The following is a 19,759-nucleotide window of genomic DNA, read 5'->3' as shown; positions in this document are numbered from 1 at the left end:
TTCTTAATTCTACTTCCCCTGACAGCCACTGCCTCCATTTCTTTGTTTCCATTTGCAGCAAAACTACTTCAAAGAAACTGTTGTCTGCACTCACCATCTTAAGCTTTTTTCCACTAATTCTCTGTTAAACTACTTCCATCAGTGACTGAGGGAGTGAAAGTTGCTCAGTTGTGTCTGACTCTTTGCGACCCCATGGACTGTAGCCCACCAGGCTCCTCTGTTCATGGAATTCTCCAGATAAAAATAATGGAGTTGGTAGCCATTCCCTTTTCTAGGGGATCTTCCCGACCCAGGGATCAAACCTGGGTCTCTTGCATCTCCTGCATCTCCTGCATCAGGTAGATTCTTTATGGTCTGAGCCACCAGGAAAGTCCCTTCCATCAGAATTTTACCTTAACCACTCCACCAAAACTGGAGTCTCCAATGACTACAACAATGCTAAATCCAATGGTCAGGTCAATTTTCACTCCTCTTTTTATAAGATCAGCACATTTAGCACAGTTGACTATCCCTTCTTTTTGATATATGTTCTTTACCTGAGTTTTAAAGAGTCACACTCTCTTGTTTTCCCTTTATTTCATCAGTTATCTTTTCTGAAGTTCCTTTGCTGACTCCTCATATTTCTCCTGATCTCTTAATGTCAGAGGACTCTTAGGGCCTGGTCCTTAGTTTTTTCCATCTTTATTAACACCACTTCCCTCCATGATCTGTTTATGCAGTCTCAGTTTTATATACCATCTGTACACTGGTAACTCCAACATAGATACCTTCCAACCCAGATCTCTCTGCAGAATTTTTTATCCAACAGACTTTTCAGCATCTCTACCTACATTAAAACCAATAGATCCAAAACGGAACTCCTGATCTTCCTCCTGTCTCATCATTGGGTTCCTAGAAAGTGAATCCTGGGGCAAAAAGTGAATATGTATTAGAGAGTGTGTGCTGTGTTCTCAGTCACTCGGTCATGTGCAATTCTTTGTGACCCCAGGGACTATAGCCTGCCAGGCTCCTCCGTCCATGGCATTTCCCAGGCAAGAATAGTGGAGTGGGTTGCCATTTCCTTCTCCAGGGGATCTTCATGACCCAGGGATTGTAATCCCAGGGAAACAAGAACAAGGTAAAAGCAAAGTGAGGCAGTGAAGAAGGAAGGGTATTTTTACATACTTGATCCAGGAGGAGAATAGGAGAACAGTTTATCTCTCTGCTCCCATCTCCCATTGGTCAATGTATTATTATTCCACAGGGTTTTAACTTCCTTGACCTTTGGGGATTACATAATCTGTGCCTTCCATTCCACTGCTGGTCCAAGCCAAGCTCTCTTATCTGTCTTGTTACAATAAACTCCTAATTAGTTTCTCTGCTTTCCTAAATGTCTGCCTTCAATCTTTTTTTTAAACTTAATTTTTATTTTATATGGGAGGACAGTTGGGCTTCCCTGGTGGGTCAGATGGTAAAATAATCTGCCTGCAATGTAGGAGACCCAGGTTCAATACCTGAGTCAGGAAGATCCCCTGGAGAAGGGAATGGCTGCCCACTCCACTATTCTTGCCTGGAGAATTCCATGGACAGAGAAGCCTGGCAGGCTACAGTCCATGGTACCACAAAAAAAATGGAAAAGCCCCACCTCCACAGTATTTGAAATCATCTTTTCCACTACTCTCATGCTCACTATTTATTACATAAGACAGCTGCCCAGAAACCTCTCTCATCATTCCTCATTCTCATTCCCAACTAAAAAACTTCCCTTAGAATGCATTTTCCTCTTTTGTCCTCTTTCATCTTCTATCTCTTGCTTTTTTTTTCTCTTTTCAATTTCTTGTTCCCCTTTCTAATATAATCTAAACTAGGATTGCTCTTCACAATTTTTTTCAGCTCTTTCTGCCCATTACACCTATTTTTCACAGAAAAAGCCCTGAAAATGATCTAGAACACAGAATCTCTGTAGAAGTTTCTGGCTTTGGAGAGGCCTTTTCAGCCAAAAAGAGGATTATTTTTCGAGGGCAGAGAGAAGCAGAGACCTGCCAACGCTAACTTCATGTCTTTTATTCCATCACACATGAGAGGAAGCAAAAAGTAGTGTAAGAAATAAAACAGTAGGAGAAAGTAAGAAAAAATAACTTTTGACTTATAGAATTATGATGTTTGAGGTGGTGCTTGAGGATCTGAATCAGGTGGCAATAGTGTAGGAATTACCAGGCAAGTTAAGCAATGTTCAAGAGCAAGGAGGCAGTAAAGCATGGGCTATGTGCAGAGAAAAACAGGGAGGTCAATGTGGCTGGAACCAGCGTTTATCAAGGCTTTTTTTTTACATGTGAACATAATAACACTTAGTTTATGGAGGTTTCAGATATATTTTTGGAATGTGAGATTTTAAGACATTGACCAGTTCTTAGAAAATAAGATAAAGGACAGAACTAATGGGCACCTTACCATGCAGTCAGATAACACTGCATGTTTTTAGCAGGTGATGTTTCCATGGAGAAAAATGTATATTTATTTATTATTATTTTTTTTTTCTCTTTTTTTTCTTTTGTTTTTATTTTTTAAATTATGAAAGTACAATAACACATTTATAGGAGACTTGGAAAATACAGAACAAAGTTACATACATTTATATGTAAATATAAAGTTATACATATATGTATATATTACATAAGTTATGCTGCTGCTAAGCTGCTAAGTCGCTCAGTCGTATCCGACTGTGTGTGACCCCATAGACGGCAGCCAACCAGGCTCCTCTGTCCCTGGGATTCTCCAGGCAAGAATACTGGAGTGGGTTGCCATTTCCTTCTCCAATGCATGAAAGTGAAAAGTGAAAGTGAAGTCACTCAGTCGTGCCCGACTCTTAGCGATCCCATGGACTGGAGCCTACCAGGCTCCTCCGTCCATGGGATTTTCCAGGCAAGAGTACTAGAGTGGGGTGCCATTGCCTTCTCCGACATAAGTTATATACATATATAAAATTTACATTCATATACATACATATATAAAATCAGTATATATTGAAGAACTGACTCAATGGAAAAGACCCTGATGCTAGTAAAGATTGAAGGTGGGAGGAGAAGGGGACAACAGGGGATGAGATGGTTGGATGGCATCACAGACTCGATGGACATGAGTTTCACTAAGCTATGGGAGTTGGTGATGGACAGGGAAGCCTGGTGTGCTGCAGTCCATGGGGTCGCAAAGAGTAGGACATGACTGAGTGACTGAACTGAACTGAACTAGTGTATGTTACAATTATTTTTTATATAGGTAAATTAAGATTTTTGGTTGGAGGTTCAATATCAAACTCAAAAATTAGTAGAATGAATATACAGAAAAGTAGAAGGAAAATATACAGAAAAGTAGATCTGAAAAGCACCATGAACCAATTCAACATAATTAAGATTTATACAATGAGAAACTGTGTATTTAAAAGGAATAAATTCCCTTCTCTGATTCAACCCTTATTAACAAAGGAGATGGTGCTGACCTCAGCATTATTAGTCGAAACGTGCACTCCAAGTAGTTTTCTCAGGAACAGGAATGAATGCATACGGCGCCATCCCCACTCTCTCACCACCCTGAAGAATGATCCACCTTGGCAAGCTAGCTGGTTAATTTTCAACAAGTACAGTCTCCATCCATGGCTATGAAGTGGAAAAAAACCAAGTAGGATGGCGGTGTGTAGTTCCACGCCAGGGCCTTTATCTCAGTAAAATGAGACCCAGATTAACACGAAGCTACACATATTAATTTCCAGACTAGATCATACTCTTTGCCAATAATAAGGCAATATACCCTTATTTAGGTTGAGAGGTGCTACATGCATATTTTCATTTTTCAGCCCCATTACCCTGACCCTCCCAAAGCCTTCCTCTGACTCCCTGTAAAGGAGAGTATTTTGGCCAGATTTCATATTTACATTCATCTCTTTTACTCTCGGGCTTCCCTGGTGGCACAGCGGTAAAGAATCTGCCTGCCAATGCAGTAGATGAGGGTTCAATCCCTGGGTGGGAAGATCCTCTGGAGAAGGGAATGGCAACCCACTCCAGTTTTCTTAACTAGAAGATACCATGGACAGAGGAGGCTTGAGGGCTATGGTCCAGGAGGTCGCAAAGAGTCAGACTTGACTGAGCGCCTTAGAACACAACATTTTCACTCTCAGGCAAGATCTCTCTCTGTCTACCTCTATACATGCTCTTCCCTCTCTCTCTCTCTATCCCCTTTTCCCTCCCTCCCTCTGTATCTTATCTCTTCCTTTTCTGAGTCTAAAACTTACCCTGAACTATAACAACGCCCCCCCACACACACACACAGATTCTACAAACATAGAGGATGCTTTCCATAAATATGGGTCACTGATTTACTGGCTGTAACCCTCAGATCACTAGGGTCTGGGGATTTTTATTTTGGTTGGATGAAACCTTTTCTTTTTCTAATATGTTAAGTCTTGCCAATAGAAAGAGAAATAGATAGCAGGGAGGCACTTATTATGAGATGACAGTGCAAAGAGTGATGCTTTGAATGGCAATGTTCTATAGCATGGTCCAAAGTCACAGAAATTTCTAAATCTTAAGGCATGTAGGGAAATTTCCCATTAGATAACATTGTTGTATAAACAATCTTGCAAACTTTTGAGTTTGATCCTACTTGACATAAAACAAAGATTGAAAAGCACTGTTGTTTCTAAATAAAATATGACTTTTTTACTTCACATCATTTGAGACAGGTGTAGCCAAGTTTAACTTCTCTAAGTCATTCCCTTTCGCTACTTTGCTTGTCATTTTCTCAAGCCCAGAGAGGATCACTACTGTATTTCTAGACATAAAAATCACTGACTTTGACCAAACCCTTGGCACCTACGAAATGTCTATTTCCTCCACTTGCTCACTGAGACTGGGTCTTTCTTGTGTGTGCGTGCTCTGTCACATCCAACTTTTGTAAGCCTATGGACTGTAGCTCACCAGGTCCCTCTGTCCATGTGATTTCCCAGGTAAGAATACTGGAGTGGGTTGCCATACCCTCCTCCAGGGGAATCTTCCCAACTCAGGGATTGAACCCTATGTCTCTGATTTCTCCTGCATTGGCAGATGGATTCTTTACTACTGCGCCACCTGGGGTCTTTCTTGAAGCAACATCATTTTTATAGCTGTCTTACTCTTGAGCTGCTCATCTAAGCATTGCTAGCCCAAGGGCTCAAAGGCCAAGGCATATCACCTCTGTTGGATGTGTTGAGGATATTTAGTGATAGATGTGGAATGAACTTCAGTTTATTAAATCCTTTCCTCTGTATGTACAGAGAGAGAGTGAAAGTGAAGTCGCTCAGTCATGTCCGACTCTTTGTGACCTCGTGGACTGTAGCCTACCAGGCCCATGGGACTCTCCAGGCAAGAATACTGGAGTGGGTTACCATTTACTTCTCCAGGGGATCTTTGTGACCCAGGGATCAAACCCTGGTCTCCCGCATTGGAGGCAGACGCTTTAACCTCTGAGCCATCAGGGAATACACAGAGAGAAGAACCTTTATATTGAGTGTGAAACACAAAATCTTGAAAATCAGTATCTTTCCCTTAATCCTATCAAACATAAAACCCAAATCCCAACAAACCAAATCATTTACTGAAAAAAAGTAAGTTATGGAAACAATGTTTATTACCAAAGTTAAGTGTCTGGTGCCCCTCTGGAACCACTCACCTTCCTTTCCAGAATCCCCTCCTAGGTTCCTATTGCAATGCCTTTTGATTTTCTTTCATTTGGGCCCAGTTTGGCCCACTGGGAAACAGGATGTCATCTTTTCTTTCCCCTTCCCCATTCTACTTGTGAAAGTTATTCCTAAATATGCCATTGTTCAGAAGCCCACGCTCCCATCCTGACCTCCTCTCCTTACTCACTCTCAGGTCCCTAGTCTAAGGTGTACATAGGCAAAAGCCCTCTTGGTTTCCCACCCCTTTGTGATAGAGATCAGTGTCTGTTCTCTCCTCCTGTCTCAAAGGAGGAGGTGGCCTTTCCAAGCCTACCCAAGCCAGTAAATTAACTTTATTTTTTGTATATTTGTGAATATTTATCTTACTTTCCTAACACAGAGGTATATAAAGAAATAAAAGCCCTCTATCCTACTTTCCCTACCCTACTCCATTTTTCTGGATAAAAAAAGTTTTCCCAGAGCATTTCTATGCTTATATAAACCCATAATATAAAAGGAATACACAAACACACACGTGTGTATGTCTAATACATATGCACACAGACTAATTTTGGGAGTAATTTTGTTTCATGTAAGGTACCACTGGCCGTCATTTTTTTTTTTTCTTAAACAATGCACTGAACATGTCTCCAATATAGTATGTAGGATCTACTTCATTCTCTTACATATTTCTTGCATGTTCAAGCTTTCTACAGCTATCTCCTTCCCCATGGCCTAAGTTTCTCTGGTATTCAAAGAACTCTCGCAGTCTTGTATCCCACACACATCATTCCTTCCCTTCATAGTTAAAGGTCCTTGAAGAAGAGCCCCCCCCTCACTGAGCACTTTCTCACTTCCACTCACTCCTCAGTCCTTGCAATTTGGCTTCTACCCCCACCCCCCACCTAGACTGGCTCAAAGATCAGACATGGCCAAACCCAATGAACACTTTTCATGTCATAGTGCCCCACTACCTGGAGCCCTGGGCACTGCTAAACACACTGCCCTTGCAACTCTTTTCCCCTGTTTCGAACTCCTAAGTATTTCATTGCCTCTATGGTTCCCAATCTGGAGAAGGCAATGGCACCCCACTCCAGTACTCTTGCCTGGAAAATCCCATGGATGCAGGAGCCTGGTAGGCTGTGGTCCATGGGGTCGTGAAGAGTCGGACATGACTGAGTGACTTCACTTTCACTTTTCCCTTTCATGCATTGGAGAAGGCAATGACAACCCACTCCAGTGTTCTTGCCTGGAGAATCCCAGGGACGGGGGAGCCTGGTGGGATGCCGTCTATGGGGTCGCACAGAGTCGGACATGACTGAAGCGACTTAGTAGTAGTAGTATGGTTCCCAACTGGGGTGAATTTGTTCTCCTGTGAACATGTGGAGACATCCTTGATTGTTACAATCTCTTCTGGGAGTGTGGGGTGTGCTACTGGCATCTAGTGGGTAGAGGCCAGGGATTCTGCCAAACATCCTGTAATTCACAGGCCACCCCTCTGGAGATAAGGTATCTACATCATCATCAGATGACAGCCAGTTGCACTGTCAGGAGTGCTGAAACTGTGAAATTCTACCCTCCACACATATGCTCAGTCGTGTCCTACTTTTTGTGACCCTATGGACTGTAGCCCACCAGGCTCCTCTGTCCATGGGATTCTCCAGGACAGAATACTGGAGTGGGTTGCCATCTCCCCTAGGGGATCTTCCTGATCCAGGGATTGAATCTACTTCTCCTTTGTCTTCTGCATTGGCAGGCAGGTTCTTTACCAAGCAGCCACCTGGGAAGCCCCAAATTATACCCTATAAAGATATAAACAAGCCCAAGAAGATTTCTGTCAAGTGAAAGCCTTTTAATAACTAGCTAGGGATCTGGCAACGGATCCTGGTAACAATTATGCACATCTGCCCCCAAAGGAGACAACCAAGAGTCACATCAAGCTGCTGTAGAAATGTCCCAGGGTTAGTTTAGGGTCATAAAAAGTTTCAGTCTTTAGGGTCACAGTTCCCAGTGAATGTTCAGGGCTCCTCCAGTTGTGCCTCAGTCTGGTCCAGGTATAATTTCTCAACATCATTCCACCTGTGGGCTAAACCATACATTTAGCTCACCTCAACACAGCTTAGTTATCAGAGAGGGAAATGCAGACCATCATCCCCCTCCTCCTTTTACACCCTCCCTCTGGAAATTGATTTCCCATCAGGGTGGGTTCTATTATACATTTCTGAATTTACTAGGACCTTTGTAGCTGGACTCCCCTCCCACTGTAATCTGGGGAGAGAAAAAAAAACTCAGGATTTTTTGGTCCTTTGGTCAGTGGTCTAGACCAGCAAACCCTCCAGGTACTATCAGTTGCTGACTCACCTTGGCAGTGGCACAAGTTCCCTGTTCAGATCTGCCTGTCCCTAGTTGGAAGTGGAGACTGGGGACGATTCTCTTGTCACGAGGCTGAACAACAATGACAGCAGTCCTTGTCTGCAGCTGGTGCTGGCATCCTCTGTATGAAGCCCTGAGGGATTCCTTTAGGATTGGTGAATCTGTGCCCTGTTGTAAACCTGGGGTTAACTTCAGGTCTGCTTTGTTTCTCATATAACTTGCTCAGAACATGAATGAACTTCTTGTCCAGTTCATTCCTGGAGACGTGGGATGCAGGAATCCCCACTAGTCCACTCCTGCTCCAACGATCTACAGCCTAGTGAAGGGAGGGGTAATGCAGGGAGTTGGGGTGCTATATACTGGCTGCCCAGGTCCACCAGATACTAGGTTTGGGAAAAGAAATACAAACAGAAGCTGCAGCAGTTCTAGCGTGTCGAATGCTAGTGGTCTGGAACACAAACGGGGTTGTCAAAAACAAGTCTTTTTCTCTATATCTCTCTCTCCCCTTAACCCCCCAATCTACACCTTCCCCAATCACTATCCCATACCTTCTCTCCCACCCCTTTCACCTCCTCTCTCACAACTCCTTTCCCCCATTTAACCACCCACCCTTTCTCTCTATTCTTCCCAAGCCCTCTTCCCCCCCTCCCCTTCCCCTCCCTCTGAAAACTGATCTCCCATCAGTTAAGTTTCTATTCTGTTTCACATTTCTGAATCAAGGGTTCTGTAGCCAGATATCTCTCCCACAGCGGAAGCAAATTTTCTGCCTTGAAAAATTCATGGCTTTACACCAAGGGCAGTTCCAATCCCCTGGCCTTCGAAATGCTGTAGGTTTTCTCTGCTGATGGGGATCATAGTCACTCCTATTTCTGGTGGGTTCTTGAGGGTCTATTCCCCAGGCCCCCCCATTAGACCAGAAGCTAAAATCAAAGGGCCTGCGATGGGGAGATGCTTGAGCTGGAGCTCCTGCTGTGACTGCTGCTGCTGGTGAGGATGATGCACTTGGGGATAATGTGGGTGTGGATGGTGTGGGTGCATCTAGAAAAGGAGATGAGTATGAGTATGTGAATGAGGCAGGGAGCTGGACAGGAAGGTTCCATGGAGAGGCTGTATACATGGACTTGGTTGTTTTACATAGATAACGACTGGCTCTTTCCATGGACCTGTGATCTCCCTTCCTCTGCCCACCAGAGGTGTGACTTTCCTGGTCTACATCGCTGAGAAGCTGCATAATGTCTACAACCATCTCCTCTGCTGCCTCCTCAGCTTCCTCTGCCCCCGCAGCTCCCGCCCCTTCCGCATCCTCCTGTCTTTCTCCTCTTGTGGCTTCAGAAGCGGGAGCAGGAGTAGCAGTGGCCCCTGCCTCCTCCTCTTCTTCTTCACTGGTTCCTTGTGTCTCAGGCCCACTGGCAGCGGCCATGGCCAGACCTGGCTCCTTGGCAGCTCGTTCCTGCAGAGACTCCAGCTCCTGGAGGAAGTGAACAGAGTTGAGACCTGTCCTGGGGGCGAGGCTGGGGCTGGGACTGGGGGCTGGGGCAGGAAGCAGGGAAGGGACCAAGTAATCTTACTGCCTGGAAGAGCTTCCACCTCAGCTGATCCCTTTCCTTCCGCGTCTTCTCCAGGTTGGCCTGCATTTGTTGCAGCTGGAAGGCTGCTTCCTTGCATTCCACCTCATGCTGTGCCATGAACAACTTCAGGTCTGAGGCCAAAGCATGTGCGGCCGACTTGTGCAGCCCAGCTAAGTCGTGCAGCCACTGCACCCTGTGCCCGTGTAACTGGTTCTGTCTGCAGGCAAAACGCATGCCCAGGGCCAGGCTGCCCCAGGCACAGGCCTCTTTGGCCTGGCCGGGCACCTGATGGTCCTCTAGGATGGCCTTGAACTTATCCTCCACCTTCTCCCAGGACAGAGAGAGATTCTCGAGGTAGAACTCCGGGCCTTTCGCGTGCCTGGACATCCTCTCGTTGATGAAAGCCATCACTTTACCATGCCAGAACCCACTACTTGGGTCTTCAGGTTTCAAGGCCATGATGACTGAGTGCCTTTGGGGCTTGGCTGGCCCTGCGGGACGATTCAGTCAGTCCTCTCCCTCCTCTCCCCCCATCCCTTCAATGTCTTCTGTGGTTGCTCCCCGCCTCCCCCGCCCCCCACCCTGCCGCCATCTCACACCCTCCTAGAGACCCTATACCCTGCCTCAGGACACCTCCCACCACGCCTCACCTCCTGTCAGTGGGAGTGCAAGCCCAAACAAAATCACTTACCACAGCAAAAGAAATGTTTTTGATCTCTATCTCCCTCCCGCCCTCCCTCAGAGAGGGCTCTGAAGAAAAGAAAGTTTCCTACAAACCCGTCAACGTGCTTGCCTTTGGACTGTTCCAATTTTCAAAAACGGCAGGGATGGGAGAGGTGTGTGAGGAAGATTTCTCCCCTCCCCCGGAAATAAGGGGACCTCCTATACTGTTCAAAGTCTTTGAAGTCACGGAGAAACAGGAGTGGTCAGAAAAGACTCATAACCAAGAACATGAAGGGCTTGTAATTGAGTATCAAAATTCTCAACCCCCCACCATAATGGTTTGTCCTGCTCATGAGACCCGCCCCTAGTACTGGCAGAATATTCTACAACCGGAAACAGCTACAACAGGAAACAGCGCCACCCCCTGCCCACTCAAGATTCTGTGAAAAGTGAAAGAAAGTGAAGTTGGTCAGTTGTCTCCAGCTCTTTGCGACCCCATGGACTGTAGCCTACCAGGCTCCTCTGTCCATGGGATGGATCTTTCCGGCCCAGAGATCGAACCCAGGTCTCCCACATTGTAGACAGATGCTTTTACCCTCTGAGCCACCAGGGAAGTCCTCTGTAGCTGCCGTTATGAAGTGAAGTGAATTGAAGTCACTCAGTTGTATCCGACTCTTTGCGACCCCATGGACTGTAGGCTACTAGGCTCCTCCCTCCATGGGATTCTCCAGGCAAGCGTACTGGAGTGGGTTGCCATTTCCTTCTCCAGGGGATCTTCCTGACACAGGGATTGAACCTGGGTCTCCTGAATTCCAGGCAGACGCTTTAACTTCTGAGCCACCATAGACACAGCAAAATTCTGATACTTGGTCAGCAAACTTTTATTATTATTATTAAGGGTATGTGGATGGACAGAGGAGTCTGGTAGGCGGCAGTCCATGGGGTTGCTAAGAGTTGGACATGAAACTTCACTTTGACTTTTCACTTTCATGCACTGGAGAAGGAAATGGCAACCTACTCCAGAGTTCTTGCCTGGAGAATCCCAGGGATGGGGTAGCCTGGTGGGCTGCCGTCTATGGATCGCACAGAGTCGGACACGACTGAAGTGACGTAGCAGCAGCAGCAGCAGTAATTATTTGAGACTTTGTAGGCAGAGAACCTTTGTCTCAACTACTTGTAACACAAAAGCAATCATAAATAATACTTGAAGAAGTAGCTCTGTTCCAGCAAAACTTTATGTATAAAAAGTGACAACTGGTAGGATTTGGTCTGTCGTTTGCCAACTCCTGATCTAGGTTCGTATTTCCCTGTGTCCCAAAGATATCTCAAATCCAAAGGTTCATAAGTCAACCTTTCTCCTAACAATTCTTTATATTCCTATGTTGTTCAGTAAAGAGACGTTGAAATCACTAATACCACCTCCCTTTAATAAGAATCAAATCAGTTCCCAAGTCTTATTGCTAATACCTCTGATGTCAAACTTTTTTGACATCCATTCCCATTTAGAGGGTGCCATTGTTGCTTTTGCTTTTTAAATAATCTGCTTGAATTCCATTTCTGATTTCTAATATCTTCCTAATGTTTCCTATGATCATATTGCTTTCCAGCTTTAAAAACATTTAAATGGATGCCTGTGACAAATTCCTTGGTCTGACATTAGCATCTCATCTCGGGCTACCTTTATTACTAATTTAGCTCTAGTGTCTTCTCTCTCATTATTTGTATACCCAAGGGACTAGTCATGCAGAGATATATTCATTGTGGGTTTTAATTTATGTTTCCATCTGAAAAATCAGATGTTCATTACTTGTTATCTGGGCATTATGTTCTATGCTATGAACTACTTTGAAAAAGACAACATTTATTCTTTAAGGGTTTTATACCAGATAGTGACCGAGAAAAGATTATAAATTAGGCATTAAAGTATTGCTTAAGAAGCTAGTTAAGTACCAGTGGTATAAATCCCAGTGTTTTAGCTCTTGTTTAAAATGTTATCTTGTGTCTTCTTTCCATTTCAATTTGTGTATTTTAATTATCAACCCTTAGTGGGAAGGGTTAATATTTTTGCTTGTGCTTGAGGGACTTCTGCAGAAACAGCATTCAAAATATAATGTAGAAATCGGAAAGGTGAGGAACGGGGAGATACTGGAGTCAGAGAGACCCGTTAGCGGGGTGCTTAGTCCATTCAGTTGCTCAGTCATGCCTGGCTTTTTGTGACCCCATGGACTGCAGGACTCCAGGCTTCCCTGTCCATCACCAACTCCCAGAGCTTACTCAAACTCATATCCATCCAGTTGATGCCATCCAACCATTACATCCTCTGTCATCCCCTTCTCTTGCCTTTGATCTTTCCCAGCATCAGGGTCTTTTCAAATGAATCGGCTCTTCTCATCAGGTGGCCAAAGTATTGAAGCTTCAACTTAAGCATCAGTCCTTCCAAAGAATATTCAGGGATGAATTCCTTTAGGATTGACTGGCTGGATCTCCTTGCAGTCCAAGGGACTCTCAAGAGACTTCCCCAACACCACAGTTCAAAAGCATCAAGACTTAAGCACTCAGCTTTTTTATGGTCCAACTCTCACATCCACACATGACTACTGGAAAAACCATAGCTTTGACTAGATAGACCTTTGTTGGCAAAGTTATGTCTATGCTTTTAAATGTGCTGTCTAGGTTGGAAATAGCTTTTCTTCCAAGGAGCAAGCATCTTTTAATTTCATGGCTGCAGTCACCATCTGTAGTGATTTTGGAGCCCAAAATATAAAGTCTGTCACTGTTTCCATTGTTTCCCCATCTATTTGCCATGAAGTGATGGGACCCGATGCCATTATCTTTGTTTTTTGAATGTTGAGTTTTAAGCCAGCTTTTTAACTCTCCTCTTTCACTTTCATCAAGAGGCTCTTTAGTTCCTCTTCACTTTCTGCCATAAGGGTGGTGTCATCTGCGTATCTGAGGTTATTGATATTTCTCCCTGAAACCTTGATTCCAACTTGTGCTTCATCCGGCCCAGCATTTTGCATGATGTACTCTGCATATAAATAAGCAGGGTGACAATATACAGCCTTGACGTACTCCTTTCCCAATTTGGAACCAGTCCATTGTTCCATGTCGGGTTCTAGCTGTTGCTTCCTGACCTGCATACAGAATTCTCAAGAGGCAGTTAAGGTGGCCTGGTATTCCTATCTCTTTAAGAATTTTCCATAGTTCGCTGTGATGCACACAGTCAAAGGCTTTGACATAGTCAATAAAGCAGTAGTAGATGTTTCTCTGGAACTCTCTTGCTGTTTATATGATCCAAATGCATATTGGGAATTTGTTCTCTGGTTCCTCTCCCTTTTCTAAATCCAGCTTGAACATCTGGAAGTTCCTGGATCACATACTGCTGAGGTCTGGCTTGGAGAATTTTGAGCATTTCTTTGCTATCAGCTGAGATGACTGCAATTGTGTAGTTGTTTGAAAATTCTTTGGCATTGCCTTCCTTTGGGATTGGAATGAAAACTGACCTTTTCCAATCTTGTGGCCACTGGTGAGTTTTCCAATTTGCTGGCATATTGAGTGCAACACTTTCACAGCATCATCTTTTAGGACTTGAAATAGCTCAGTTGGAACTCCATCACCACCACTATCTTTGTTCATAGTGATGCTTCCTAAGGCCCACTTGGCTTCAAACTCTAAGATGTCTCTCACTCTAGGTGATTGATCACACCATTGTGCTTATCTGGTCATTAATATATTTTTTGTATAGTTCTTCTGTGTATTCTTGCCACCTTTTCTTAATATCTTCTCCTTCTGTTAGGTCCATACTGTTTCTATCTTTTATTGTGCCCATCTTTGCATAAAATGCTCCCTTGGTATCTCTAATTTTCTTGAAGAGATCGCTAGTCTTTCCCATTGTGTTGTTTTCCTCTATTTCTTTGCATTTCATTGATCACTGAGGAAGGCTTTCTTATTTCTCCTTGTTATTCTTTGAAACTCAGCATTCAGATGGGCATATCTTTCCTTTTCTGCTTTGCCTTTAGCTTCTCTTTTTTTCTCAGCTATTTGTAAGGCCTCCTCATGCAGCCATTTTGCTTTTTTGCATTTGTTTTTCTTGGGGATGGTCTTGATCACTGCCTTCTGTACAGTGTCACTAACCTCCATTCATAGTTTTCAGGCACTCTGTCTATCAGACCTAATCCTTTGAATCTATTTGTCACTTCTACTCTATAACCATAAGAGATTTTATTTAGACCATACCTGAATGGTCTAGTGTTTTTCCCTACTTTCTTCAATTTAAGTCTGAATTTTGCAATAAGGAGTTCATGATCTGAGCCATAGTCAGCTCCAGTCTTGTTTTTGCAGATTGTGTAGAGCTTGTCCATCTTTGGCTACAAAGAATGTAACCAGACTTATTTCTGTATTGACCATCTGGTGATGTCCATGTGTAGAGTCGTCTCATGTTATTGGAAGAGGGTATTTGCTGTGACCAGTGCGTTCTCCTACCAATGCTCTGTTAGCCTTTGCCCTGCTTCATTTTGTGAAACAAAAGAAGACCAGATTGGCCTGTTACTCCAGGTGTCTCTTGACTTCCTACTTTTGCATTCCAGTCCCCTATGATGAAAAGGACATCTTTTTTGGTATTAATTCTAGAAGGTCTTGTAGGTCATCATAGAACAACTGTTCAACTTCAGCTTCTTTGACATTAGTGTTTAGGGCATGGACTTGCGTTACTGTGTTATTGATTGGTTTGCCTTGGAAACGAACAGAAATGATTCTTTCATTTTTGAGATTGTACCTAAGTACAGCGTTTCAGACTCTCTTGTTTACTATGAGGGTTACTCCATTTCCTCTAAGGGATTCTTGCCCTTCATCTGAATTAAATTTGTCCATTCCAGTCCACTTTATTTCACTAATTCCTTAAACGCCAATGTTCACTCTTGCCATTTCTTGTTTGACCACTTCGAATTTACCTTTATTCATGGACCTAACATTCCAGGTTCGTATGCAATATTGTTCTTTACATCATTGGACTTTCTTCCATCATCAGTCACATCCACAACTGGGTATTGTTTTTGCCTTGGCTCCATCTCTTTATTCTTTCTGGAGTTATTTCTTCACTCTTCTCCAGTAGCATTTGCTACCATAATTCAAAATGTAAACTAAGAGCAGTGGTGTTTAGGATGGAGTGATGCACGTCCAGAGCTTTTTGTTAAGCAGAATTGTTATGAATGTCAAAGAAGGGCCGGGATGAGAGAATGAATAGGGTAATTCCCAGGTTTCTGTTATAGGGAACTATGTAGATGATGATGCTATGTGCTTATATGGAAAAAGAAAGAGAAACTAGGTGTGTTCGCCTTTAGACACACTAAGATACCTGTGGGACGTTCCAGTAGAGATATCCTATAGGCGGTTAGATGTATGAGTCTAGAACTTAGGAGAGACATCAGGGCTGGAGATGTAGTATTGAGATATGGATTTTGGATTTGAAGCAATGGTTAAAATAACCCAGGGAGAGGACATAGAACAAGAAAAACAGAGTGCCTAGGATAGATTCCTCCTAGAGGATTTTTCCTCCATCAACATTTTCCTTTCTGCCACTGTCCACTATCATTGACAGTTTTATGGCTTGCCTACTTACTTCTTTGCCTTCTCTTCTAGCCTCAGGACATTTTTACCTTACTTTTTTTTTTATTACTTCTATAACACTTTAAACATGAACTTTAGCTTGTGATCACATGTCTCTGTATGCTCCCATCCTTCTAATTCTGCTTATAAACACTTTCAGAAAATTAAATAATTTCTTTTGACCAAAAGGTTGGAGGAGGGAAAAAATGAAGACAGGGAAACCTGTTAAGATCCTAATTTAGTAGTACAGAGCAGACACGGTTAGTGCTTGAACTGTGGCAGGACCTAGATGAAATATCAGGTAAGAGGAGCATTTTAAAACAGAATTAGCACAGCTTGTTAACCAATTGTGTAAGGGAAATAAGTACAGATATGTGGAATGGAGGATGATTTTGAGGCATCTAACTTGAGAAACTAGATAATATGGTTAGCGATGCCTCTCTAATTATTATAAATAACATAGGAGCAATAACAGATTGTAGGAAGGAGATTCAGTCTTGGGACTGATAAGTGCCTTCATGATATTAATATGCAATCATAGTTAAATGGATGTACTGGGCTGGAACTTAGAGAGTTCAGAACTAGAGAAAAATATTACAGACTTCGATGTCTTCAGCACTTAGTGTTTGAAATCTAGTGTTTTAACAAAATTTACAGAGGTGAAAGCTGGAGGGACAAAATAAACAAACAAGCAAATAAAACAGAAGTAGGAATCCCAAGGCCTAGGGGAGGATGGCTAACATTTTGGAGATACCTCAGGGGAAAAGGGGCTTCCCTGGTGGTTCAGACGGTAAAGAATCTGCTTACAGTGCAGGAGACCTGGGTTCAATCCCAGTCTTGGGAAGATCCCCTGGAGAAGGGAAGGGCAACCCACTCCAGTATTCTTGCCTGGACAATTCCATTGACAGAGGAGCCTGTGGGCTAGTCTATGGGGTCGAAAAGAGTGGGACACGACTGAGTGGGTAACACACAGGGAAAAAGAAGAGCCAACCGTAGAGTTAAAAAGAGTGATCATAGAAGTAGACAGTCCTAAGTGAAAGATATCTTAGAAGTAATGAGGGGTCTAGAAAGTTGAAGGAATGAGAGTGAACAAGAGGTCGTTAGATTTGGCAAGTAAGATATCCTTGAGTCTCTTGGTAGAAATTCAATAGACTAAAGGGGAAGAAATCCAATGTTAGTGGGTCATAGAGTGAAGTTAGAGCAGCATGCAGAACTTTTGAATGTTATCAGTCATTTAAGACCTCTGACAGTGGCAGTTATGGTGGGTAGGCAGGGATCAGAGAATAGATCACAGAGACATAGGGTATTACAGGTTAGTTGCTAAGACAATTAACATATATAATTGTCAATACAAAAATACAATACTCTAGCTTCTGTATGGGGAAGAAGATAACCATATAGAAAGGACTCAGTGCTTTTGAAGTGTTTGCAATGTGACTTGGGTGATAAAGCAAAGCTTTGTGAATATTGTAAGAATACTTACAAAACTACTTATTGACAGATACAGAAATATCAGTGTAATCTAAATGAGAAGAAGTGGAGAAGTAAGAAATTCAGTTGACCCTTCAACAACATGGGTTTGAACTGTATGGATCCAATGATATGCCATTTTTTTCAGTAGTAAATGCTATAGTGTTGCACGATCTACAATTGGTTGAATCATGGATGCAGAATCACTGATGGAGGAACCACATTATATGGCATCCCTAACCACACTGTTCAACTGTAATTATAGAATCAGTACAATTGGTTGTAGAAGGTTTCCTGGAGGAGACTTTGTTCTTTTTAAAATGAACATCAGGATTCTCCACAGATTTCTGAAGAGCTTTTTGGTTATGGTCTTACTGTGTAGCAGATTGACTCTTTTAAAATTGTCTTCCACCAAACAATAAAGCAGGGGTCACTAATAACATGTTGTGGATTATGGTGGTGGCAGGCAATCTTTTAAATTTCCCTTGATTATGCCTTTACCTTTACCCACATCCCAGTCAGTCATTGGCAACAGATTTTGGACTAGCTACTTGTATCCCTAGGTGGCAGATTGCGATTGCTTTCCTGGAGAACGGTGACAAACTTGCCACTGGAAAGATCCTTAGTTCACAGTTATCTATGAGTGGGTTATTTTACACACACACACACACACACACAATATTTTTCTTGAGTAGGTGTCTGACTTAACTACTCTACCTCCAGATAAATTATAGTTTATTTTGAATTCAGGGCAAATGACATTTTGATAAGAAAATTTTATCTAGAGCTAGTAGTTTTTAGAATATATATAATTTCTATTGTAACCTAATCCATTGTCTACTCTTTCTTTAAACAACAAAACAAAATATCTAGATTTACTTTACAGCTTGACTTGGAAGTCAGTGGATAAGGTATTAATTACACAGTGGTGATGTTAAAGGGGGTTACTTTCTATTGAGCACTTGCTACATGTTGGGTACTGTGCTAAGTGTTTTAAATGAGCTCATTGTTGAGAGACAGTTTCCAATGGATCTCTTATATTTCTGCATGACTTATGAGCAGAAAAACTGTCCCTTGTCCTAGATTATCTTTTCAAGGATATATGGATTGAGAACAGCCATAAAAGGTAGAAATTGTGTCTTCCACCAGAGTGAATGGCAATTTTGCTTGCAGCCTTGGAAAATATAGATAATAACTCCCTCTGGAGCAAAAGGCAGGCATGCCTTTGTCCCATTATTAAAGACTTGTGCTTCCTAAGCTTGGGATTCTTCTCCTATAATGCAGCCTACTGCTTGTGTAGAGTGTCATCTGGCCCTCTTTGTATTGCTTTGTGGGAATTGGGTTTGGGGAAGCAACACAAATGCTGATACTCTGGCTGTTTCTATTGCAACGAATAATTAAATGTCCATTGTTTCTGACTCAAGAGTCTTTTTTCTTCTACCAACACTCATGAAACTTGGAAGTACAGTAAAGTCCCAGACCCTTCATAGTTTTTAACGCTTATGTAACACAACAACCCTATCAGGATATTCAGTTCTGTCTAACACTTTGTGACACCGTGGTCTGTAGCCTGCCAGTCTCCTCTATCCATGGGATTTCTAGGCAAGAATACTGGAGTGGATTGCCATTTCCTTCTCCAGGGGAAATTCCTGACCCAGGGATCGAACCCAGGTCTCCTGCATTGCAGGCAGATTCTTTACCAACTGAGCCACCAGGAAAGCCCTTTTATTAAGTCACATATTACATATGCAAGAATGAAACTCCATGATCTGTCCAAAGATCCATGGTTAGGACATGATAGAGTTGGATTCTGAAACAGCTTCTCTGACTCCAGTGACCACATTGACAAGCAGTGAGAATTCTCAAGTCTAGTTCGGTTAAGTCTCTGGGTTGACCTTTTCTCAGACTGCATAATGAACCATTAGGAAACTACGTTTGAGTAGTCCTGGGTTGGAGATTATCACTGTCATGCCGAAGGGTGAGTGTTCATTTCAGCAGCAGAGAAAAACAGTTAATAAAGTATTCTCTGTTCATACCTCCAATGAATCCTTGTTTATTAACTGTGTTTCTGCCTAATGGAACAAATGTACATAAATTCAAACCTATTATATTGACATTCGTATAAACTAGGTGTATCACCTATGAAAGCTGACATTCTTTATTAAAAACAAACTTAAAAAAGACACAAAGATGTCCTGAGCTCTTCACAACTTATTTGTAAGACTATAAGTCTTTTTTATAAGACTATTCGTTTATAGGCTCAAAAGGAGAAAAGTGAAAATTTTCAAAAGATTTTGTGTTCCCCCAACTTCTTATTATAGCACAGATATTTCTGTGATTGTATTAAGTTTACATCTGCTTTTTAATATACATGGCACATAGAAGGACCTCAAAAATGTCATGTGAATGCATC

At 42.6% G+C, this 19,759-nt stretch overlaps 2 protein-coding genes across 2 annotated transcripts in view; one reads left to right on the top strand and one right to left on the bottom strand.

Annotated features, from left to right (window-relative positions):
• The window catches only part of IL1RAPL2 (interleukin 1 receptor accessory protein like 2), a 560,200-nt gene that overhangs the window by 8,524 nt on the left and 531,917 nt on the right, over positions 1 to 19,759 (top strand). The gene's annotated exons all lie outside the window — the stretch shown is intronic.
• LOC138986444 (testis-expressed protein 13A-like) lies at positions 8,749 to 10,034 on the bottom strand. The gene is made up of 2 exons (XM_070366218.1): positions 9,610 to 10,034; positions 8,749 to 9,509 (listed from the first exon to the last, which is right to left on the bottom strand). Exons 1-2 carry the CDS (start codon positions 10,015 to 10,017, stop codon positions 8,757 to 8,759), a joined length of 1,161 nt encoding a protein of 386 aa, XP_070222319.1. The 5' UTR covers positions 10,018 to 10,034; the 3' UTR covers positions 8,749 to 8,756.

The sequence above is a fragment of the Bos mutus genome, chromosome X (assembly GCF_027580195.1).
Source record: "Bos mutus isolate GX-2022 chromosome X, NWIPB_WYAK_1.1, whole genome shotgun sequence".
In the NCBI taxonomy this organism is placed as follows: domain Eukaryota; kingdom Metazoa; phylum Chordata; class Mammalia; order Artiodactyla; family Bovidae; genus Bos; species Bos mutus.
This window is presented reverse-complemented; position numbering and strand designations above follow the sequence as displayed.